Here is a 25274-nt window from a genome sequence, read left to right on the forward strand (position 1 = left end):
CATACACCTCTCTTCACTCCAGGTGTGCACACCTGCCTTGATTGATGCCAAAGGCTTAATGGCTTTTAGATTAAATTATTCAGAAAGGAAGATGGGGAGAGGGCTCATGCCTTTTCATGGCTGCATAATCCTCTGTTCTGTGGGTATACCATAGGTTATTCAATCCCTATTGAAGGACTTACTCTCTTACATTACAAATAGTGCTGCAGTGAATAGCCATGTGCATAAGTCATTTTGAATTTTGTTAGTGTATCTTTGGGGTAGTTTCTTTTTTTAAAAAATATTTATTTATTTTAGAGAGGAGGAGAAAGAGCAAGAGCGCGTGTGAGCTGGGGGAGGGGCAGAGAGAGGGAGAGTGAGAATCTCAAGCAGACTCTGCGTTGAATGCAGAGCCCAGTGTGGGGCTCGATCCCATGACCCTGAGATCATGACCTGAGCCAACATCAAGAGTAGGACACGCAACCGACTGAGCCACCCAGGCGCCCTTGGGATAGTTTCTTAAGAGTGAAATTATTGGGGTAAAGGGCAAAAGCATGTGTAATTTCGTTAGGCATGGCGCAGTCTTTCCCACCACCAAGCAGTGTGTGAGAAGACCGGTTCCCCCGCAGCCTCAAGCTTTTGTCCTAGCAGTGAGTTTGAGATGTCATCTCTTTCAGAACCTTGAGTTGTTCTTTTCCTTGGCTCGAAGGTTTTGACTTAGTTGCAGCTCTTACTTGCTTCTTTGTATGTCGCCCACTTTTGGAAATCAGGTTCCTCTTTGGGTGTTTGTTGTACCTCTTTATTTGAATGGAGAAGATGGAAGTAAAGTAGGTGATTGGTTCAGCCTTCTCCCTGGGGCGTCTGCTGCATGGACGGGGGACTCTGTTGACCGGCCGATGGTCATGTGTCTGCTGGAGCTTTAGGCTGTAGTCACCGTGTGGTATCTGCATTCAGGACAGGAAGACGAGGGAGGGGCTGGGACCAGCTGCCTTCTGAAAGGGAAGGCTTTCCAACAGCTACCAGCCTTGTGTAGACAGGCTACCTATACGGTCAGTTTGTTTTCACTGGGAGCACCGGATGGGAGACGTGGTCCTTTGTGTTGCTGGAATTGCAAGTCTCTAATTTCTATTTCCATTTGAAAACTTTGTATGTTTGTTATGTGCATAAATATAAAAATTAAAAATAAATATACTAATAAGTAGATAGTGAGACACACACGCCTCCACTTTTCGGAGACAGACATTGTCTACAGTTTGGTGCATATTAAGTATGTACTAAATACGAACCTTAATTTTCAGTATTGCTGTCGCCCTTGTCTGTCACCACCCGTATGTGGCCACACATACACGTACATTACTATTCTACAACTCGATGTTTTTCGTTTAGCCGCATGGAGCAGACGTTTTTCCCATGTCAGGACGAACAGCTGTGCGGCATTCTGTCTAGCTGGTGCATCATACTCAGTACTTGTTATTCTCCTGCCCTCGTTGATCCACCTCGTATCCTCTGTGCTGGTGACTGACCTCTGAGAAGGGCATCGTCTGGGCTTCCCTGCGCTCTGGCTTCCAGTTGGAATCAGCTGATAAAAGACACTGACAGGGATCAGAGGGCGAGTGATGAGAGAAGTCAGAGCATTTATCGCCCTCTGCCCCTTGCTGGGGCTCCAGGAGCCGCTGAGCCCTCCGTCAAGCACTGCTCCTGGTGGCTGGCCTCTCTTTCCCCAGGACACCCTTCTGCCTCTTCCTCTTTCACCTTGAAGGCAGGAGTAGCTTCGTACTGTTGAGAGTCCCTGGACGCTTCACCACCCCTGGTCGGTTCCTTTAACTCTAATCACATAGCTATAAAAAAACCCATGATTAACTTCCTTTGGTTAATTCCTTTGTGTGTGCCATCTGTTTCCTGCCCCCACCCCCACTGACCTAGATGTCACTGTGTAGACGTACCGTAATTCATGTTTGGTTCCCTGTTGATGGGCATTTGAATTTTTTTCTAGTATTGTGTTCTTGTAATGAGTGTTGCCAGTGCATGTTCAGGTGCATATCTTGTAAAGCATCTGTTGGAATGTTGCTGTAGGAAAAGTCACCCAACGAGGAATGCGGGGTCGAGGTGCGTGAGTGTTGTAAATTTCAGTAGCTATTGCCCAGTTGCTCCTGAAAGAGTCCGCCAGTTTACATTTCTAAAATGCGTTATTTGATTTTTTTTAATATTAAAAAATTAGGTGCTGGACACCTGGGTGGCTCAGTCGGTTAAGCAAACAACTCTTGGTTTCCGCTCAGGTCACGATCTCAGGGTTGTGAGATCAGGTCGGGCTCTGCGCTGAGTGTGGAGTCTGCTTAAGATTCTCTCTCCCTCTGCCTCTGCCCCTCTGGTTCGTGTTCTCTCTCTCTCTCAAATAAATAACTCTTAAAAAAATTATAGAGGTAATACTTGTGACTTACAACAAATAAATTTAACTTAGAAGTATGTGAAGGGAAAAGTACTTCCCATTGTTTCATCCTGTTTCCTGGAGATAACCACATCAGCGGTTAGCTGTGTATCCTACCATGATTTTTTTTTCTTTATGAAATTTATATGCTTATCATAGAGTAAATTCATGTGTAGATAGATAAAGTAAATTCATTTGTATATGTGTATGTATCTCTCTCTTCTGAGAGCTCATTTGTAGATTCTTACTCTGTTCTGCTGACCTATTTCTCTTTTCCTGTGCCAGTACCCATCTATCTTAAGAATTACAGCTTTGGGGGCGCCTGGGTGGCACAGCGGTTAAGCGTCTGCCCTTGGCTCAGGGCGTGATCCCGGCGTTGTGGGATCGAGCCCCACATCAGGCTCCTCCGCTAGGAGCCTGCTTCTTCTTCTCCCACTCCCCCTGCTAGTGTTCCCTCTCTCGCTGGCTGTGTCTATCTCTGTCGAATAAATCAATAAAATCTTAAAAAAAAAAAAAAAGAATTACAGCTTTGAGTCAGTTTTGATATCTGGTAAGGCAAATCCTCATCTCATTATTTTTTTTTTTTTAAAGATTTTATTTATTTGGCAGAGATAGAGACAGCCAGCGAGAGCGGGAACACAAGCAGGGGGAGTGGGAGAGGAAGAAGCAGGCTCACAGCGGAGGAGCCTGATGTGGGGCTCGATCCCATAACGCCGGGATCACGCCCTGAGCCGAAGGCAGACGCTTAACCGCTGTGCCACCCAGGCGCCCCTCATTATTTTTTATTTAAAAAAATTTGGGGGCTCTTCTTGGGCATTAAGTCTTCAGATTAACTATAGATTTAAGTTAAAAAAACAAAACAAAACATGGGTTCTGACTGGAGTCAGACTGAATTTATAGAGAACAGACATATTTCCAATATTGAAATTTCTCACATAGGAGCCTAGTATGTGTCTTCATTTATTCAGATCTCTTATGTCTGTTGGTGAAAATCTTGCCCATTTCCTCCTGTTTATTTTTAGGTATTCATAGATTTTGTTGCCATCATGAATGGAATTCTTCCCCTTACATCGTCTCATCAGTATTGCTGGTATAGTTTTTAAGAAGCTGTTGATTTTTTAAAAATTTAAATTCAATTAGCCAACATACAGTACATTATTAGTTTCAGATGTAGAGTTGAGTAATTCATCAGTTGCATATAGCACCCAGGGCTCATCATATCCTGTGCCCCCGTTAATGCCTGTCAGTCAGTCACCCCATCCCCCCACCCCCCTCCGCTCCAGCAACTCTCACTTTGTTTCTTATAGCTAACAGTCTCTCTGATTTCTTCCCATTCAGTTTCCCCACCCTTCCCCTATGATCCTCTGTGCTATTTCTTATATTCGTCATATGAGTGAAACCATATGATAATTGTCTTTCTCTGACTGACTTATTTTGCTCAGCATAATACCCTCCAGATCCATCCACGTGGTTGCAAATGGCAAGATTTCATTTCTTTTTTTTTTGACTGCTGAGTAATATTCCATTGTATATATGAATCACATCTTCTTTATTCATTCATCTGTTGATAGACATCTGGGCTCTTTCCACAGTTTGGCTGTTGTGCACATTGCTGCTGTGAACATTGGGGTGCAGGTGTCCCTTCGGATCACTACATTTGTATCTTTGGGGTAAAAACCTAGTAGTGCAGTTGCTGGGTCGTAGAGTAGCTCTATTTTTAACTTCTTGAGGAACCTCCAAGAAGCTGTTGATTTTTGTGGGGCACCTGACTGGCTCAGTTGGAAGAACATGTGACTCTTAATCTTGGGGTCATGAATTCAAGCCCCATGTGGGGTGTAGATTACTTAAATAAATAAAACTTAAAAAAAAGAGGCTGTTGATTTTTTGCAAATCTTATAATCACCTACTTATTAGTTCTAATGGTTTTTTAGTTGATTCTCTTGGCTTTTCTGGGTGGACAATTAAATCTGCAAATGATAACTTTTTATTACTTTGTTTATAATATTTATATGTAATTTCTTTCTCATATGTTATTTCCTGGCTAAGATATCTGAGTGAGGTAGGGGGTGATCCTGGGAAGTCTTCCCCGCCAATGTTCCATTTCAGGTGAGCATCAGGGAGTGTGCCACAGGCCAAACAGCAGTGTGGTGGAGAATGTCCCAGGCAGGCCTAGAGGAGAGAAACAACAAGGCTACATTCAGTGAGTTGGAGGAAGAAATGCACAGGACACAGACAAGGTTAGGTGGTGCAAGAGATGGTTTGGAGAGTAAACTAGGGGCGCAGTCAGAAGCTGCTAGACTCTAAGGAGCAGTTACTTTATTTTAAAGGAATTGAGAATTTAATGAAAGGCGTGTGAAGCAGAATGGCACCCCAAAGATGTCCACTCCTGAATCCCTGGAATCCGTAAATAAGTTCCCTTATGTGGCTGAAGGGACTTTGCAGATGCGATTAAGACTACAGACCTTAAAACAGGGAGATTATTCTGGATTCTTCAAGTGGGCCCAACCTAATCACATGAGCCTGAGAAGCAAAGAAGTTTCTCTGGCTGGACGCAGAAGCAAGATGTGGTAGAAGGGGAAGTTGGAGAGATTCGGAGTGAGAGGGACCTCACCTACTGTGGCTGTAGGGGGCCCAGTGGAAAATATGCGAGGGAGAACAGGAGCAGAGACTGTGTGAGAACCAGCGGGGAGATGGGGACCTGGGCCCTGCAGCTGCAGGGAATTGCATTCGGCCAGTAGCTGGACTGAGTGAGCTTGGAGGCGGCTTCATTTTCAGAGTCTGAGAGTGGAGCACAGCCCTGCTGCCCCTTGGTTTTGGCCCTTGGGAGACCCCACTCAGAGGACCCTGCAGAGCCACACTGTACCTGGACTTTGGGCCTCCAGAACTCTGAGATAATAAAGTCATGTTGTTTTCAGCCGCTGAGTCTGTGGTACTCTGTGTCAGCCTCAGTGGAACTCTGACACAAAGGGGTTTAAGTAGGAGAGTAATGTCAGATTTTGTGTTATTAATGGATCAGTCCTCTTTCTTTCTTTCTTTCTTTCTTTCTTTTTTTTTTTTTAAGATTTTATTTATTTATTGGACAGAGAGAGAGAGACAGCGAGAGAGGGAACACAAGCAGGGGGAGTGGGAGAGGGAGAAGAAGGCCTCCCGCTGAGCAGGGAGCCTGATGCGGGGCTGGATCCCAGGACGCTGGGATCGTGACCTGAGCCGAAGGCAGACGCTTAACCGACTGAGCCACCCAGGCGCTCCATGGATCGGTCCTACTTCTGTGAGGAAAATGGATTTGGGAGAGTGCAGTTTGGAGGTGGGGAGCTTGTCTCTGGGAACACAGTGGCGGCGTGGACTAGAGTAGTGATGGGGGGGGCAGGGGGTGTCACTGGGGGTTTCTCTGGCATGTTGGAATTGCCAGAATTTGGTCGTTGATTGGCTGCTGGGAATGAGGGAGAGGAGCGACGCAGGGATGATTGCTGATTTCTGGCTTGGATACTGAGGGACTGGTGAAGCTGTTTCTTGAGACCAGGACTAGCCGGTTGGAGGATGCCACGTCAGGACCTCAGTGGTAACTCTAGGTGGCTCTTCATTTGGAAATTCTGCTGTAAGCACTTATTTTAAGGTAGCGTATATCAACACAGTGATTGCTTTATCCTCTGAGACCTCCATTGGTTTATTTTTTATTTTTTATTTTTTATTTTTTAGGTCATGTAGGAAATCGTAAATCATGTGAAGATGGGACTCTTGGTATTTGTGCGCAATCTGCTGCTAGCCCTCTGCCTTTTTCTGGTACTGGGATTTTTGTATTATTCTGCGTGGAAGCTGCATTTACTCCAGTGGGAGGACTCCAGTAAGTATGGTCGCTCCAGCCTGCCCCCAGGAAAAGCCCGGCACAGAGCGGTAACTGGGTGTTCAGGGGCTGCAGTGCTCTCACATGCTTCAGAGACGGGCAGGGAGAGGAGGCCGCGCACTCCCGGGACGGAGAGGCGCAGATGTTGCCTGCCATTTTTGTTGCTGTAGGTTGAGAACTTTGATGTTTTTCAAAAACCGCATGCCATGGCATACCCTTCTATGATCGCAGTGAACACATGCTATTCTGCAATGAAACCCCAAACTCTACCAGTACGTCCAGTTTTCGAGTGCTGTTCTTTTCAATTACTGTGCTGTCTTGCCACTCGCCTTTGTATTCACTGCCTCAGGGCTGGGGATTGAAGTTGGTTTTTTCCTGCCCATAAAACACTCACCTCTACCTTTTCGTTGAGTTTTCAGTTTTCAGTTTAATATCGCCTTTGCTTTACTTTGCCTGCCTAATTGTTTTGCCCTCGCTGGCACTGACCTTGTACCTGAATAGAATAATGCCCCCCCCAATCCCTTTCTTTGGCTTGTGCCTGTGGCCTCTGTGCTACACAGCGCTTCCCACCTAGCCTTTTGCTCCCCTCTGACTTGGTTTTGACCCATCCAGTGTGGCCTGTGTTGTGGGTTTAGGCTTGCGGTTGAAGGGCTCACTTTGGACGCACTGACGTCCGCACGTCCTCTTCTGGGATGTAGCTTGAAGTACCACACAGTGGCCATAAGTACTTGTCCTTTTGGTTCTTTTGGCTGATGGCTGTCTGAGCTTGGTGCAGGAGATACTGGGTAGTGGGTCCTGATTCCTAGTGAATGTGATTTCTCTAAGATAGTTTTCTTTTTACAAACACCAACTGGATACCAGTGCAGAATTTCCTCACGAGTAGAGTCAGTCTCTAGGTGTGAGGTTCAAACGAGTTTGAATGAGTTGGAAGAGGCAGCTGGCAATTGGTCTGCTGGTGTACTGAGACCTTAATATGGGAACCGTTCCTATGCAGTAGTTTGTTTATTTCTTACCTGACCCAAACTCCTGAAGCCGCTTCAAGCCAATTTTTTGAAATGTAGTGTTATATCTTTAATTTCTTATTTTATGTTTAATGTTTAAGTGCCTCTTAAATACTTAGCTTATAATTTTAACTAATTACTTTGGGTTTCCAGAATTTATTTAAATTTCTCTGTTCCAACTTATTTTTAAAATCAAGGAGACTACCCAGAATAAAGTGTTTGTGTCGGGGCAGGACAAAATTCTATAGTGAAAGGCACTGTCTATACCCATAATGGATGGATTCATCTGTATCCATAAAATAGATAGGGATGGATTCAAGGAATGGAGGTCTTCTTTTCTGTTGAGAGCTACTGACCTGTAGACAACATAACCAAGAATTAGATAATATTTTCCCAGAGAAGTTGAGAGGACATTAACTTTATGGAAGACCTATTATATATCAGGTTTTAGGCTAGACAGCTTACAAATTTAAGTTAATTTACTTCTCACTCTTGGGGCACCTGGGGGGCTCAGTTGGTTAAGCGGCTACTTTCAGCTCAGGTCATGATCTCAGGGTCCTGGGATCGAGCCCCGCATCGAGTTCCCTACTCAGCAGCGAGTCTGCTTCTCCCTCTGCTCCTCCCCCCTGCTCTGCTCCCCCCCCCACCTCAAATAAATAAATAAATAAATAAATAATCTTAAAAAAAAATTTTGCTTCTCACTCTAACCACGTGAAGATGCTATTATCCCTGTTTTCCAGCTGAGCAAACAGAAGTATTTAATTAATTTACCTAAATTACACAGCTAATTATTAGAGCTGGAATTGAATCCTTTTTTTTTTTTTTTAAAGATTTTATTTATTTATGTGACAGAGAGACAGCCAGTGAGAGAGGGAATACAAGCAGGGGGAGTGGGAGAAGAGGCAGGCTTCCAGCGGAGGAGCCTGATGCGGGGCTCAATCCCAGAACACCGGGATCATGCCCTGAGCCGAAGGCAGACGCTTAATGACTGCGCCACCCAGGCACCCCTCGATTGGAATTGAATCCTGATTTGTCTTTATTTAAAAAAAATTTTTTTAAAGATTATCTGCGAGAGAGAGCACAAGCAGGAGACAGAGGCAGGGGGAGAGGGAGAAGCAGGCTCTCTGCTGAGCAGGGATCCTGATGTGGGGCTCGATCCCAGGACCCTGGGATCACGACCTGAGCTGAAGGCAGATGTTTAACCAACTGAGGCACTCAGGTGTCCCTATTTTTTAAAAAAATTTAAAGTATTTTATTTATTTATTTTAGAGGGAGAGAGAGCGTGTGCGCGCGCATGCAAGCAAGTGGGAGATTGAGAGAATTTTGAGCAGACTCTGGGCTGAGCGCAGAGCCCTCCACGGGGCTCCATCTCACAATCCTGAGGTCATGAGATCATGACCTTGGCCGGTATCAAGAGTCGGATGCTTAACTGAGTGAGCCGCCCAGGCGCCCCCTGATCTGTCTTTAAAACCTATATGCATTGTGTTATTGAAAAGTACAATAAGTACAAAGACTAAGGATAGGATTGAATTCTGTATTCTGATTGGTAAGAAGAGAGGAGAGGGACTCAAGAAGAAACAGCATCAGGAGGGCGGTGGAGAAAGAAAAAGGAAGGAAAGTAAGGGGAAGGGAAAGAAAGTGCTTCAGATGACAGGCACTTATGAGCTTGTGACGTGGTGCTGTCTGCTCGGGAGTGCTGTAGGCTTGCTTCAGTGGTTTAAGGACAGCTGTCTGCTTTCCTTTGAGTGAATTATCAGCTGACTAAGCACTATTTGCATCTTTTTGTTATTCCGACTTCCAAGCCTTTCAGATACTTGACTTTGAATAGGTTGTTTCAGACCGTCTTACTGTAGCATATTGTTTTCTGTGCTGTCACATCCGAGAGCAGGGTAATAATGTCTAACTCTTGATGGCTTACCAAGGCGGAGAAGGGACCTTGACTCCATACAGAGTCGGCTGGAGGGAGCTCCCTACGGCAGAGAGATCACTGCTGGGGAGGGAGAGTTAGGCTCTGGTTAATACTGGTGCTGCCGCTAATAATGGGGGTAGTGAGTGACTTAGTGAGTGTCTGCAGTGTAATGAGAACTTCACAGCCCTAATTTCATTTGATCCTCATAGTTTAGATTGATCATTACTACCCTGTCTTACAGACGTAGACGCTGAGGCTTCAAAGAGGCTCAGTAAGAGCTTGTATGTCTTCCACGTGAGGCATCTACAAGTTTGAAAAATAAATGTTTCTAGCACTATGTTTCCTTAATTTTTATACTTTTTATGACTTACCAAGGTTATGTATTGGCATTCCTTCATAGTGGTGGGGGGCCTAGAGATTTTTATTATTAAGTTATTCATTTAATAAGTAGTATATTCCTGTTATGGTCCACATGCTGTTCTATGCAGCTGGATGTGAGATGCATAGACCCTTCTGCTCGCAGCCCATAACACGAGAAAGAAAGAAAGCAGCTCTTGTATGTTGCATTCTAAAAGAGATGTCTGTATGAAATGCCATGTTGGAACGTAGAGTCCCTTCTGGATGGAAAATTTTATGATGTCATTAATCCCAAGACGTACTGTGGCAGGATGCAGACTGCTTTGTTTTGAGCAGCTTAGAGCTGTGAGTGGTCATGTCTTGGTCACATTGCTAGGACTTGGGTCAGATGCTTCACCTGAAAGACTTTAAGTACAAGATTGGTCTAGTTATTAACCTGTTTTTAAATGTATTTTTTATTACATAGGCTCCCCGCCTACCATGGAGCCCAGTGCGGGGCCTGAACTCATGACCCTGGGATCAAGACCTGAGCCGAGATCAAGAGTTGAGCACTCAACTGACTGAGCGACCCAGGCACCCCTCGACCTGTCGTTAAAAGTTCTGTAGCTTGGGGCACCTGGGTGGCTCAGTCAGTAGAGATCATGCGACTCTTGGTGTCAGGGTCATGAGTTCAAGCCCCATGTTGGGCACGGAGCCTCCTTCATACAAACAAACACCCACCAACAAAACAACAACAACACTGAGATACCGCCACATATCTATTAGAATGGCCAAAATCCGGGACACTGACAACGGCAAGTGCTGGCGAGGATGTAGGGCACAGGAGCTCTCGTTCATTGCTGACGGGAATGCAACATGGTACAGTGACTCTGGAAGACAGTGTGGCAGTTTCTTATAATTCTAAAGATACTCTTGTTCTGTGATCCAGTCACATTCCTGGGTATTTACCCAAAGGAGCTGAAAGCTTATGTTCACAAAAAAACCCTGCATACAGATGTTTACAGCAGCTATATTCGTGATTGCCAGAACTTGGAAGCAACGAAGATGTCCTTTAGTAGTTGAATGGATAAAGAAACTGCGGGAGATCCAGACAATGGAATATTATTAAGAGCTAAAAAGAAATAAACTATCAAGTTATGAAAAGACATGGAAGAGCCTTTAATGCATATTTTTTTTTGAAGATTTTATTTATTTATTTGAGAGAGAGAGAAAGAGACAGAGATAGTGACAAAGAGCACAAATGGGGAGGAGAGGGAGAAGCAGGCTCCCCGCTGAGTAGGGAGCCTGGTGTGTGGCTGGATCCCAAGACCCTGAGACCACGACCTGAGCCAAAGGCAAATGCTTAACCGACTGAGCCACCCAGGCACCCCCTTAAATGCATATTTCTAAGTGAAAGACGCCAATCTGAAAATGCTATGTACCGCATGATTCCAACTATATGACATTTCTGGAAAAGGCATAACTATGGAGACAATAAAAAGATTAGTGGTTGCCATGGTTGGAAGTGAGGGGAGTTACATATAGGCAGGGCACAGAGAATTTTTAGGGTGGTAAATCTGTATGATAACAGAATGATGCATATGTTTTTGTACTTTTGTCCAAACACATAGAATACCCAGCACGAAGCATAAACCCTTACGTTAACTGTGGACTTTAGGTAATTATGATGTGTCAGTGTAGGCTGATTACTTTTGAAAGTATACCACTCTGATGAGGGATATTGATGATGGGGGAGCATATACATGTGAGGGGGCTGGAGATATAGGGGAGATCTCTGTACTTACCCCTCAATTAGCTGTGAACCCAGTACTAGTAGCTCTAAAAAATAGTCTTAATAAAAAAAGAAGTCCTGTAGAATTATTATACCTTTGTGTATGTGTGTGCCTGTATACACACACATATATAGTATGATAAAAATATATACATACATGTATGTAACTTAATGAACAAATCACAGTCTTAGGAGGAGTTGGGTACACTTCAGTTTCATCATCTCCAAAATGGAGACAAAATACGGACATTTCTCTTGGCTCTGATGCTTTATTCAGATCAGGTCTTGTAGGAGAGTTGGGTAGTTGCCTCTTATCAGTAGACCTAGTACTTATGGTCCATTTCATGGAAACTTTACATATTTTATTTTTATCTATTCGTATTTCATAAATTAAAGTGAATGTTTTATAGGAGTAGGATTAATTTCTTATGAGACCTTTAAAAATTCATACTACCACGTTTATCAATATAGCAACTCCCTCTGTGTTCTTGCCTATATTTACAAAAGATCATAACAAGAGAGATTATAAAATATGCATTATTGATCTGATTACTATGGAGAATACCATCTGGTGAGTAAGTTGGGGTTTGGATCTGATATTGGGACAAGGGTAGATTAAGTTTAGCTTATAGACATAGGAAGTTATATTAACTCTTAGTTTTCCATCTTAAAAATGAAATGGAGGCTGGCATTTTTAGCTGGTAGCATAGGGTGCCCCTCTGCTTCTTATGATGATGGCATCACTGGCATTAGGCCAGCCCTCTCCTATAGTTATAACTCTGGACAGAATAAATGAAGCAACTCTGGTCAAGCAGTGGACAGTAGGCAGTATAAAATTTTATTCTCTAAGAAAAGGGAAACTCATAAGGTGAGAGCCCCACAGTTCTCTTGGGGTGTGGGGGCAGTTTCCCAACCCTGTGGAAAGAGCTGGAATCTGAACAGGCTGGAGTGATTCCAAGTGGCCAAGGAGGCAGGAATCAGTGCTTAGGGCGGCTGATGTGGTTGGAGTCCATGAGATGGGTCATCACGGAGCAGGGAATTGTTCAGAGGCAGCGTCTCGGAAGTCTGGGGATGGAGGTAGTTCCTGTGAGTCTAGCTGAGGACTGGGCTGAATGTGCACAGGGCAAAACCACCTGAAATAGGAGTAGAGGTCAAGCTGTGTGGTGGGTAGCTGAAGCGTCAGGGTCTTTGAAGCTCATTAGCCCTTTACTATCCCTGGCATTGAGATACCAGAAAGGCCATGTCTTGAGAATAAAGATCTCACTCTAGAGTAAGATCTGCTCACGACTCACCCTAACAAGATGAAAACCAAGCCCCAGCAGTGCAGATTTTGAAGGCTGGGTCCCATCAAGTTAGAGAAGTCAAACATGCCAAGGATTTCCTCAGATCCACACTGAACATAGCATAGACTCATGCCTACACAAATTCAAAGTCAGGCAGTAATTGAACTGCCTGTTAAAATACAAATCGATGCTCTTCAGTATTCATAGTTTCCACATGCCGTATCCACCATGTCAGTGTTCAGTGAAAACACAGAGAGAAAAAATATGGAAGAAAATGAACAACCTCAGGGACCTGTGGCACAATATAAAATTATCTAATATGTACGAGTATTAGAAAAAAATTTAAAGACTATAATGGCTGAAAACTTCCTAAGTTTGGTGAAAAACATTGGGTTCCAGATCTAAGAAGCTCAGCAAACTTTAAGGATAAATATTGGGAAAATCTAGGCACATCATAGTCAAACATCTGAAATCTAAAGTGAAAAAATTGAAAATGGAGAGAAAGAAACATTCTAATGGGGGTAAGAAATGCCACTGACCCTTCATCGTAAACAGTGGAGTTCACCCAATGAAAGATCCTTAAAATGCTGAAAGAAAAATACCAAACACCTCTTGACCCAGAATTCTTTATCTGTTGAATGTATCCTTCAAAAATGAGGATGAAATGAAGACATTTTTTTCAAACAAAGAAAAGTTAAGAGAATTTGCTGCTAGCAGAACGGCGTTACAAAAAAATACTAACGGATATCCTTTGGGACACCAGGATGTGAGACCAGATGGAAACTTGGATCTATGGGAAAAAATGAAGATCACTGGAAATGGTAAAAATAATGGGCAAATATAAAAGGCTCTTTCATTTTTTCTCGTAATTTGCTTAAAAGACATTTGCTTAAAGCAAACATAATAACCATATGGAATGAGGTTATGTAGGAGTAAGATGTGAGAAAACTTGCCCAAGGAATGGGGAGAGGGAGCTAAGTGGAACCTTACTGTTGTAAGGTTATTACGTTTGTGAAAAATAAAAAGTAGAAAGTAGGGATATTGTGTATAAGGTGAGGAGAGAGTAAAATAAGAGGTATGAAATGTCAGATGCAAAGAGGCATTATATTCACTCTAAATAGTGTCTGATAAGTTAAAGATGTGTATTCTTCAGTAGAACTCCTTGGTAGAACACAACAGCAGCAAACCCCCAATATATATCTAAGAAGCCAAAGAAGAAATAAAAAGCACTAAAAAAATATTCAGTTAACCCCAAAGAAAGTAGGAAAACAGCAATATAAGAGCACAAAACAGAAGAGAGAAATGGAAAACAAATGGTAAGACAGTTGACTTATTTCTGACTTTATCAACAATGACATTTACATGCGAATGGATTAAAGTTCCAGCTGAAGGCAGAAATGGCCGAATAGTTAGCAAAGCATGATGTGTGTCCTGATATGAGAGGCCTGTATTTTAAATTTAAAAACAGGTTCAAAGTCGGGTCACCTGGGTGGCACAGTCGGCTGAGCATCGACTCTTGTTTTCAGCTCAGGTCATGATCTCGGGGTCATGATCTTGGGGTCGTGGGATCGAACCCCACATCGGGCTCCGCACTCAGCACTGAGTCTGCTTTTCTCTCCCTCTCCCTCTGCCTTTCTTCCACCACTCCCACCCCATGCTCTCTCTTTTGAAAATAAATAAATCTTAAAAAAAACCAAAACAGGTTCAGATTTAAAGGATGGAAAATATATAAACAATAAGCATAGGGAAGCTGGCATAGCTATATTAATTTCAGCACGTACCTTAAGAAAGAATATTATAAGAGATTACAGAGGGTCATTACATAGTGATAAAAAGAGCAATTTACCAGGAAGACACACATCAATATGTATGTACCTAATCAGAGAGCATCAAACTTCATTAAGCAAAAACCGTTAAGACTAAAAGGGAGAAAAGGACAAATCCACCATCATGTTCAAAAATATTAATACCCCTCTTTCAGTAATTGATAAAATAAGTAAAAAATCTGTAAGGATATAGAAGATCTCGGGGCACCTGGGTGGCGCAGTCGTTGGGCGTCTGCCTTCGGCTCAGGGCGTGACCCCGGCGTTACGGGATCGAGCCCCACATCAGGCTCCTCTGCTATGAGCCTGCTTCTTCCTCTCCCACTCCCCCTGCTGTGTTCCCTCTCTCGCTGGCTGTCTCTCTCTGTCAAATAAATAAATAAAATCTTAAAAAAAGAAGATCTAAGCAACTCTGTGAAGTACCTTTATCTAATTGACACTTATAGGACACTTTACCCAATAACGGCAGAATACACCTTTGTTCCAAGCGTGCACAGAATGTTCATTGAGATTTTTGTGCTATTGAGGACATCGTAGACAACGATGAAGTTAATATGCAGATAATACACTGGGAGAAGAACATTTTAATATTTGTATGTTAACTATACTGGAATTAAAATTAAAAAGAAATTTCGCTAGGGTTGGTATTTAGAATATACAAGGAATTCCTGCAAATCAAGCAGAAAAAGGCAGCATTCCTAGTAGAAAATGGGCAAAGAGGGACACCTGGGTGGCTCAGTTGGTTAAGCCACCAACTCTTGATTTTGGCTCAGGTTGTGCTTTGGGGTTCTGAGATTGAGTGTCCCCCGTGCAGCTCTGCACTTAGCGCGGAGTCTTTTCCCTTTCCCTCTGCTCCTCCCCCTGCTCTCTCTCTCAAATAAATAAATAAATAAATAAATAAATAAATAAATAAAATCTTAAAAAAAAAAAAAGGAAAATGGGCAAAGAGTTAGAAGAATTTACAGAATAAACCTATAGGCTAAGCATAGGAATAGATATTCAAACTCATGGGCTATAACAAATACTAAAATTAAAACAAGATACTACTTTATACCTCTTACACTGACAAAAGAAGAAAGCTGGATAATGGCCAGTGTGGCAGGAATGTGAGAATATAGTAACCAGTATTCTTTGCTGGAGGGAAAGTAAACTGGCAAAGCCATTCCGGAACACGGTCTTGTGATAATTAGTCAACTGACGTACACACACGTCTTTTAGCTCAGCAAGTCTGCTCCTCTATATTCCATGGCACTTATCAGATACATGCATTATTTGTGTGCCCAGGGAGTTGACGGATGAGTGTGCTTCCATCCTAGGTGTAGGGGTGAATAGGCAAAAAGCAGGGTATTTATATCATGAAATGATTTGCAGCTGTTCGAAGTAACAGATCCTATATACATGAAACAACATGGATGGAACTTTAAAAACGTAGTTTAAGTCAAAAATGAAACAACACAATGCCATTTTTTATAAATTAAAAAGACAGGCATACAAAGATTTCTGGATACAAAAAAACATGAGCCATAAAATTAAAATTTGATAAATTAAGCTTTACCAAAATTAAAAATGTTTGCCCTTTAAAAAACACCATTAAGGGGCACCTGGGTGGCTCAGTCGTTAAGTGTCTGGCTTTGGCTCAGGGCGTGATCCCAGGGTCCTGGGACCAAGCCCCGCATTGGGCTCCCTGCTTGGCGGGAAGCCTGCTTCTCCCTCTCCCACTCCCCTTCCTTGTGTTCCCTCTCTCGCTGGCTGTCTCTCTTTCTCTGTCAAATAAATAAATAAAATCTTAAAAAAAAATAAAAATAAAAAAAAAAAATAAAAACACCACTAAGAAAATGAAAAGGCAGCCACAGAATGGGAAGGAACATTTAATACTTGTATATACAATATTCAGTTATAAAATATTTAGTACATGCATATGTTTGTATCTAAATTATATATAAAAATTCTTGTAATTAATAAGGTAAACAGCTTGCTCAAAATGGGTAAAAGATTTGAAGACACACTATGCAAAAGAAGATGGAGGAACGGCCAACAAACACATGAAAACTTCCCACCATTGTTACTCGTCACAGAGATACAAATTAAAACCACAGTGAGATAACATTAGATACCAATTAGGATGACTCAGGTTTTAAAAAAAGAGCAAAGCATTAGCAAGAATATGAAGTAAATGGAACTCTCATATTGTTGTTTTGATGTAAAATGGTGCAACCACTTTGGAAACCAGTTTGGCACTCTCTTAAAAAGTTATACATACGCCTGCCAAAATGACAGTCATTCCAGTCCTCAGTATTTACCTAAGAAAAATAAAAGCATATGACCAAGTGAGGACCTGTACATGAATGCTCAAAGCAGGTGTATTCCCAGGAGCGCCACGCTGCAAACCCAGCTAAGTTCTATCAGCAGGTGAATGGATGAAGAACTTGTGCTGTACTCGCACAGTGAAGTACCAGTGAGCGATGAAGAGGAACAGACTTGATCCATGCAACACCGTGGATGAGTGTCAGACTCATTCCTCTGAGCAGAAGAAGTCAGAGAAGACTACGTATTACATGGTTCCATTTATGTAAAATACAAGCTAATTATTAGTGATTGAAAGCAGATTGTTAGTTATCTTGGATGAAATGTGAACGGGGGGTGGAAACATTCTTTGTCTTGATTTATGGCAGTGGTTTTGTGAGTGTGTACAACAATCAGCACTCTTCAAATTGTACTCTCCCTCTCCCTCAATTTACAATTGTGTAAATTGAAGCAGTATATTGTATATAAATGATTCCTGGATAAAGTTGATAAGAAAAAGTAAATGCATATCAAACATACATGTATTGAAAGAACATAGGCAAATATATATATTAAACAATGGAGTAGTCGCCTCTGTAGGAGGCAGAAAATGGGGGTTTTAAAGGGGAATACAATTTATGACTTGATTTATATTATTTTCCATAGGGTTCCTCGCAATTCCCTCAGTGTGGTTGGATAATTGTTTCTCCATGCCTATATGTTCTGTGATAGCTAGGAGGATAGCCTGAGTGCGGGAAAGAAGACCCTCTAGGGAGCAGAATAGCCAGTATGTACACTAAAAACCACGAAACATTGCTGCGTGAGAAATGAAAGAATATTGAAATAAAGACACACTGTGTTCATGGAGCCGAAGGAGTGATATTAAGATACTGAATCTCCCTAATTTGTTTTACGCTTCAAGACATTTCCAATAAAAATTCCAGAAGATTTGGTGGGCTATTTTTAAATTTATTTTTTGGTAGAAATTGCTAGCTGACTCTTAAGTTTATATGGAAACACAGAGAATTTAAAATAGTCAAAACAGTTTTAAAAAAGAGCAGGGGCGCCTGGCCGGCTCAGTCAGCAGAGCATGCGACTCTTGATCTCGGGGCTGTGAATTGAAGCCCCAGTTGGGTGTAAAGCTTCCTTAAAAGTAAATGTTAGAAAAAGGTAACTAAGTTGGAGAGTTTATATACTAACTGCTTTCAAAACTTACAAAGCTACCATAATCAAGATAGAGTGGTACTGGTATTAAGGTGGACGTATAGATCAATGGAACAGAAAACAGTCCACTAATAGACCCGCACATATATGGCCAATGGGATTTTTTTAAAAAAAGATTTTATTTATTTATTTGACAGAGAGAGAGCACAAGCAGGGGGAGCTGCAGGCAGAGGGAGAGGGAGAAGCAGATTCCCTGCTGAGCAGGAGCCTGATGTGGGGCCCTATCCCGGGACCCCAGGATCATGACCTGATCCAATGATAGACGCTTAACCAACTGAGCCACCCAGGCGCCCCTGGAGTTTTTTTGTTTTTTTAAGATTTTATTTATTTATTTGACAGGATAGAGACAGCCAGCGAGAGAGGGAACACAAGCAGGGGGAGTGGGAGAGGAAGAAGCAGGCTCCCAGCGGAGGAGCCCGATGCGGGGCTCGATGCCAGGACCCTGGGATCACGCCCTGAGCTGAAGGCAGACGCTTAATGACAGCCACCCAGGCGCCCCTGGAATTTATTTTAATTAAAAATTTTTTAAAAATTTGAACATAGTTGACACACAGTGTTCCATTAGTTTCAGGGGCACAACTGAGTGAGTTGACAGGTTTATACCTTATGCTATGTTCCCTGGAAGTGTAGCTACCATCTGTCCGGTCACATCACTATAACAATATCATCGACTACATTCCTTATACTGTGCCTCTTATTCCTATGACTTATTCATTTAGTAGCCAATTGATTTTTGATAAAGGTGCAATTCAGTAGAAAAAGTACAATCTTTTCAATAAACAATAGCAAACAAATCTTGACTCAAGTTTCACGTCATATACAAGGTTAACTTGAAATGTATCATATATCTAAATGGAAGTGCTAAATCTATAAAACTCACAGAACAAATATGGGGGAGAGCCTTAGTAACCTTGAGTTTGCGAAAGACTTTTTTTAAGGATTTATTTATTTATTTTAGAGAGAGAGTGCACGAGCAGGGGGAGGGGCAGAGGGCGAGAACATCCAAGCAGACTCCCGCTGGGCGTGGAGCCTGACACAGGGCTCGGTTCCATGACCCTCAGACCGTGACCTGAGCTGAAATGAAGAGTTGGATGCTCACCCGATGGAGCCACCGAGACGCCCCAAATTTGCTACTGATTTCTTGAGGGTAAAAACATGAAAAAAAATTCATGAATTGGACTTCATCAAAGGTAAAAAAATTTGCTTTTCAAAAGACATTGTTATACATTTTTAGAAAGATTTTATTTGAGAGAAAGAGAGAGAGATGGGGGAGGGGCGGAGGGAGAAGTAGAGAGAGACTCTCCAGCAGACTCCCCACTGAGCACAGAACCCAACTTGGGGCCCAGTCTCAGGACCCTGAAATCATGACCCGAGCTGAAATCAAGAGTCGGTCGCTTAACCGACTGAGCCACCCAGGCACCCCACAAATGTGATTTTTAAAAATACGGCATAGTGAATTTGAAAACATTGGAAGTTCTGTATGACTCAGTGAACTGATAATGTCTAAAAGCCCACTGTTGTAATGTTCACAATCATGTATGGCGAAAAGATGCGTTCGAAGCGTGAGACAGACCAGTGGATGTTGATGTAATAAAGTACCAAAATGTTGCCTGACACGGTTTCAGATTCTGTATTGCCGCTAACCTTTACCAAACTACCACTTCTGGAGTCTTCGTGTAGCATCAAAGAGGAGTACCCATAAACATCTGAAATACCTCTCCCTCCTCTAACTATGTATGTGTGAGAGGCCAAAATTGTTTTCATGTATTCAAAGCAGTGTTTCACAACAGACTGAATGTGGAAATTGATGAGAATCCACACTTCTTTTATGAAGTTGTAAATTAAAGACATTTGCACAAATGTGAAACAGTGCCACTCTTCCTACTAATCTTTTTTGGAAAAGTTTCCCCCCCCATAAAATTGTGTTGTTTATGGTAATATTTAATGGACTTATTAGAATTCATTTAAATTAGTATTTAAACATTTCTTAGTTTTAATTTCCAATGTAGTAAACATTATTAGCCCACTCATAGTAGACCCTCTTGGGAGTTCTCCGTAAGTTTGAGGATGTAAAGCGGTCCCAGTACCGGAAGTTTTAGAACCACTGTTTATTCTCGAGTCTTCAAAAGAGTGGACTTCAGGCCTTGGTAGACTTTCAGAATTAGGAGTGTTTAGGGATTGGTTGACCTTTAGCTGTGGGTATACAGTTGTCTGAGTAGGCTGCTTGTTGAATGGGATGCCTTTCAGAAGCACGGTCATTGAAGCGAAGCTGTTGTTGATTGTCTGGCTTCTCAAAAGCCTGTACAGTGGGGTGAAGCTGTCATTGATCTGGAGGAGTTTGAAAGGAGTTCTGGTGGTTACTTCTTGCTATAGAAAAAGAACAATCAATACTCTCTTAAGTGGTTGGGAACCTTTTATTCTCAATGGAAAAGATGGGGAAACAAATAGAATGTACAACTCTTATAACTCAGTAATAAAAAGACAAACCGATTTTTCAAACGGGCAAGGGATCTGAATAGCCATTTCGCCAAAGAAGATACAGGTGTCTCCTGCTTTTCAGAAGTTCGTGTTAGCCACTTCACTTTCACGAAAGACCTGCGTGATGAGTACCTGTTTTTGCCCAGAGAACTCCGAAGAGGATTTTTGCTTTCATGGAAAAAAAGGCAAAAAGAGAAAAGAGCATTCAGTATGTGTTTTGCGGCGAGCTGTTACAGAGGCAGCGCGCTCCCCAAGCGGCGGGAGGGGCGCCTCCAAGCTCCTTTGGCGGGACCTATGCTCGCTGTGTCAGCATCAGGCCGCCTGTAGCTTTGAACGGTGTCTGTGAGCATCTGTGCTTTCCTCCACGTATTTTGTGCGTCCTTCAGCAAGATGTGCGCTAAGGTATCAGAAAGGCCTAAAGGAGTTATTTTTTGGGGTCTAGGAATGCTCGGACATTTTCCCATATACATTAGTGGTAAGTGCTTCTTTTTGGCCATTTGGCTTATGAAAGGTTTCATAGCAACGCTCCGCTTTTGGATTGTGGGGGGAACCTGAGTACATGGTCAATAAGCCCGTGAAAAGATGCCCAACATCATTGGTGACCAGGGCAGTGCAAATCGAAATCGCACTGAGACACCACTAAGACCTACGAGCATGGCTGCAATGAAGACGACAGATAGTAACCAGTGTCGGTGAGGATGTGGAGAGACGAGAGCCCTCGTGCACTGCGAGTCAGAATGTAAAATGGTGCAGCCACTTTGGAGAACAGTCTGGCAGTTCCTCAAAAAGTTAGACATTGACCCAGAGTCTACACCTAGGATCTCATCTCAAGAGAAATGAAAACATATGTCCAAATTAAAACTTGTACACAAATGTTCATAGCAGTATGATTCGTAACAGCGAAAAAGTGCAAACAACCCAGATGTCTATCAGCTGATGAACGGGTACGTGGCGTGTGGAACATCCGTACGATGGAATGTTAAGAAAGGAATGAGGTGCTGATATATCCTACAACATGAATGAACATTGAAAACACGAGAACCTGTCATGAAGGACCACATATTGTATGAGATGTCCAAATTTGGCAAATCTGTAGAGACAGAAAATAGATTGTTTGCTTAGGACTAGGGGGGCAGTGGGAGTATGGTAGCTAAAGGGTAGAGGGTGGTTTTTCCTTAACCCATAGCGGCGTGGGCCCTGGATGGAATGCCCCTCCTGGGAACTTTATTTTAGCAGTTCGTTTCCTATTGGTGGGGTTTGGGAACCTGGAAATTCTTTTCAGATTTAATAGTCATGGGCTGTTGCAGACTGGCCTTGGAATTTCTTTGGCTGTACAGTTCCCTGGAAACCTAAGAGGCCAGCTGTAGAAAGATTTTCTTGAGATAATCGTGGAAGTATGAATATGGACTGAGCATTTGATGGTATCAAGAAATTATTAACTTTGTTAGATGCGATAATGATATTGTGGTCATATAAGGAAATGTCTTTGTGTTTTATAATTATGTCCAGACAAAGTATTTAGGGAGGAAACAGCATGATGTCAGGGACTTATTTCAAAATAATGTAGCCAAAACAGAGAGAAGGGGAAAGGAGGAGAGGCAGGGGAGGGAGGGGAAGAGAGAAAGAACGAAGAAAGGAGGGAAACCAGGAAGCCAGTAGCAAAATGTTTTAATTGTTTAATCTGTAGGATGGGGTTCATTACGCTCTTCTCTCTACTTTTATGTAGTTAGAGAACTTTCATTAAAAGTAAAATAAAAAAATCTTTCATAGGTAAATAACCATAGATGTAAAAGATCTTATATAGACTGATCTTTGATTTAGTGACCTCTGTACTCTATTCTTCTCTTGAGTTTCTGGCTACTTTGTGAAACCTTTTCTTTTCTTTTCTCTCTCTCTTTTTTTTTAAAGCTTTTACTTATTTATTCGACAGAGATAGAGACAGCCAGCGAGAGAGGGAACACAAGCAGGGGGAGTGGGAGAGGAAGAAGCAGGCTCCTAGCGGAGGAGCCTGATGTGGGGCTCGATCCCATAACGCCGGGATCACGCCCTGAGCCGAAGGCAGACGCTTAACCGCTGTGCCACCCAGGCGCCCCTTCTTTTCTCTTTTTTAAGATTTTATTTTTTTATTTGACACAGAGAGAGCGCACAAGAAGGGAGAGCAACAGAGAGAGAGGGAGAAGCAGCCTCCCTGCCGCCGAGCAGAGCCAGACATGGGTCTTGATCCCAGGACCCTAGCATCGTGACCCAAGCTGAAGGCAGATGCTTAACAGACTGAGCCACTCAGGCGCCCCTACTTTGTGAAATCTTTTCAAACAGGAGGCTAGGGTGGGAGACAGTCCTTGAATCTGATCTTCCCCTGTGGGTTCACTCCAGTTGTCTGCCGCATAACTGTGGGTCAAAAAATGTTTGGGGCCACAGTTTCATGTCTTATGAAAGTCGCTGCTTGGCAGCATCCCCTGACGACTCCTTCAGTTTGGGATATGAATGCTAATATTTGTATGGAAGCGGAGGGGAAAGTCTTATGCATGTACATTTATATTTATACACACACAGGCACATATATAGTACATATAGATTTGCATACATTTGCATAAAATTACCCTGGAAGCATAAACCCCCAAAATAGTGACTTTGATTGCCTTCAGGGAAGAAAACTGATACCTGGGAAAGGATATAGGATGAAAGAGGACCAAGGACCAAGTACTGGGGGAATTTATAACTGAGGGGTGAGCAGCAAGTGGTCGCTGCTTATAGAGTCACCCCAAATAAAACAGTGGTTTGTAAACTTTTTTTTTTTTTTTAAGATTTTATTTATTTATTTGACAGAGAGAGAGAGCCAGCGAGAGAGGGAACTCAAGCAGGGAGAGTGGGAGAGGAAGAAGCAGGCTCCCAGTGGAGGAGCCTGACGTGGGGCTCGATCCCAGAACGCTGGGATCACGCCCTGAGCTGAAGGCAGACGCTTAACGACTGAGCCACCCAGGCGCCCCATGGTTTGTAAACTTTTAAGAAAGCATGAGAAGAACCCGAGAAGGAGCAGCTAGAGAGAGAGAAGGGGAAAGTCAGAGGAAGAAAAGAGTTTCAAAAAGTAATACATAGGTATGCATGTGCCCTTTGACCCTGCATTTCCACTCCTAGGAATTCATGCGCCCGTAGTCGTGCACACTTGCAAGATGGTCTATGTCCAAGATGATCTGTGGCCGTTGTTCTTTGTTTGTTTTTTTACATCATTTTTTTAAACAGCAAAAGCCGGGACCGGTAAGGGCCAGGTTCTCCCGTCCAGGGGGTGCTCTGCCCTTGAAGGATGTGGAGGCTCTGTGTTTGCCGCCTATGAGATTTCTAAAACATACTGTTAAGTGTGGAAAGCAAAGGCCAGGAGTTTTGTTTGGGGCTTAGAAGGTTTTAAGCTTTTATCACTGTTCTGCGTGGATGTAGCTGTTGTCCTGTTCCTTACTATCATTACAAAATACTGATTTGTTTGTTACTTTATCTCTGATCTCTAGTACTGTTCTTCTTCTGATCGCATTACAAGCAGTGGTTGTCACGGAAGAGTGGCGAGGTCAGAGTTTTGAGTTATTGAATTGGCTTCATTTAGAGCCCATCACGGTTGCCTCCTGCTGTTTTGTGTGACTGCCAGTTGCCTTTATATGGTATTTTAGCTTTTTAATGGAGCTCTGATATGTAGTAGTCTCCTGGTGCCACAAGAGGGCAGAAGAACCTTTTGAATCGCCAGAGGACCGGTTCGTGCTGGGTCTCCTCTTTCTGGCAAAATTGTGGGTGGAAGAGTTCTTTAAACTCATTCACTGGAGCGTGTACACCTAAAAGGCAGTGCCTGTGTCTGTCTGCAGGAGAGAGGAGGTGAGAGGAGAGAACAGGTTTTGGAATCACATATCCTTGTCTTTTGCTCTCCCTTCCCCCTTGCAAATTACTTAGTGAGCTCTTTACAGTAGCTTGAATAGGCAAGACAGACCACAGAGTTGAGGTTTTGGAGTAATCCCGACCTGACTTTGAGTCCCAACTCTGGGACTTCAGGTAATTTATTTACTCTCTGTGAAGCCTGCGGAGCGTATAAAGAATTTAATGAGATAATGCGTGTGAATAAAGCTCTTAGCTTAAAAAGCAACTGCTGTAAGTGTATTAATACCAGAGAGCTGCACCGATGGATAATAGAGCCTCAGCAATTTCTGTTAGGTAGCTCTTTGTTATGTATTTAATAATTGTTTTATTTGATTACAAGCCAGGTGGTAATGTTTTCTTGAGGACAATTTCAAAGCTCCTTTTCTCAACGTGTTTATGGTTTCTCTTATTTCCTTGCAAAGAGTCTGCTTGTAGTAGTATAATATGTTCTGAATTTCTGTAGAGCGTCTGTTTTATTTTTTTTAAGTTTTTATTTCAATGGCAGCTAGTTAACCTAGAGCGTAATGCTAGTTTCAGGTGTACGGGACAGTGGCTCCCACACTTCCGTATATCCCTGGGTGCTCGTCACAGCAAGCGCACTTCTTAATCCCTGTCACCTGTTGAACCCATCCCGGAGAGTCTCAGTTTTAGAGCTTCTATCCCATTGTGACTTTGCGTATTTTCATTTTTGATTGGAAAATCTGGTATTTGTGCCATATGCCAAGGCAGGGTAGGGTGGCGTGATGTTGCATCAAGAGTGCAGTGTCTGAGACGTCTGGGTGGCTCAGTTCGTTAAGCGTTTGCCTTCAGCTCAGGTCACGATCCGAGGGTCCTGGGATTGAGCCCCACATCAGGCTCCTTGCTGAGCAGGGAGCCTGCTTCTCTCTCTGCCTGCTGCTCCCCCTGCTTGTGCGCTCTTGCTTTCTCTGTCTGACAAATAAATAAATAAAATCTTAAAATAAAATATTAAAAAAAAAAATACAGTGCCTGTCTCGGGTTGGGATCA

The 25274-nt window shown here is 42.8% G+C and overlaps 1 protein-coding gene across 7 annotated transcripts in view; it reads left to right on the forward strand.

Moving 5' to 3' along the window:
- ST3GAL3 (ST3 beta-galactoside alpha-2,3-sialyltransferase 3) overlaps positions 1-25274 on the forward strand; it is a 183107-nt gene that overhangs the window by 17274 nt on the left and 140559 nt on the right. For 6 of the 7 annotated variants that reach the window (XM_087865804.1, XM_087865805.1, XM_087865807.1 and 3 more), the window contains exon 2: positions 6101-6245. The exons of the other annotated variant lie outside the window; for it this stretch is intronic. In XM_087865804.1, the coding sequence (XP_087721930.1) occupies positions 6131-6245 (115 nt within the window). In that variant the 5' untranslated portion in view covers positions 6101-6130. The remainder of the gene's footprint in view (positions 1-6100; positions 6246-25274) is intronic. 7 annotated transcript variants of the gene reach the window in all.

The sequence above is a fragment of the Ursus americanus genome, chromosome 12 (genome assembly GCF_024610735.1).
Source record: "Ursus americanus isolate L20-20 chromosome 12, mUrsAme1.1.p, whole genome shotgun sequence".
Lineage (NCBI taxonomy): Eukaryota > Metazoa > Chordata > Mammalia > Carnivora > Ursidae > Ursus > Ursus americanus.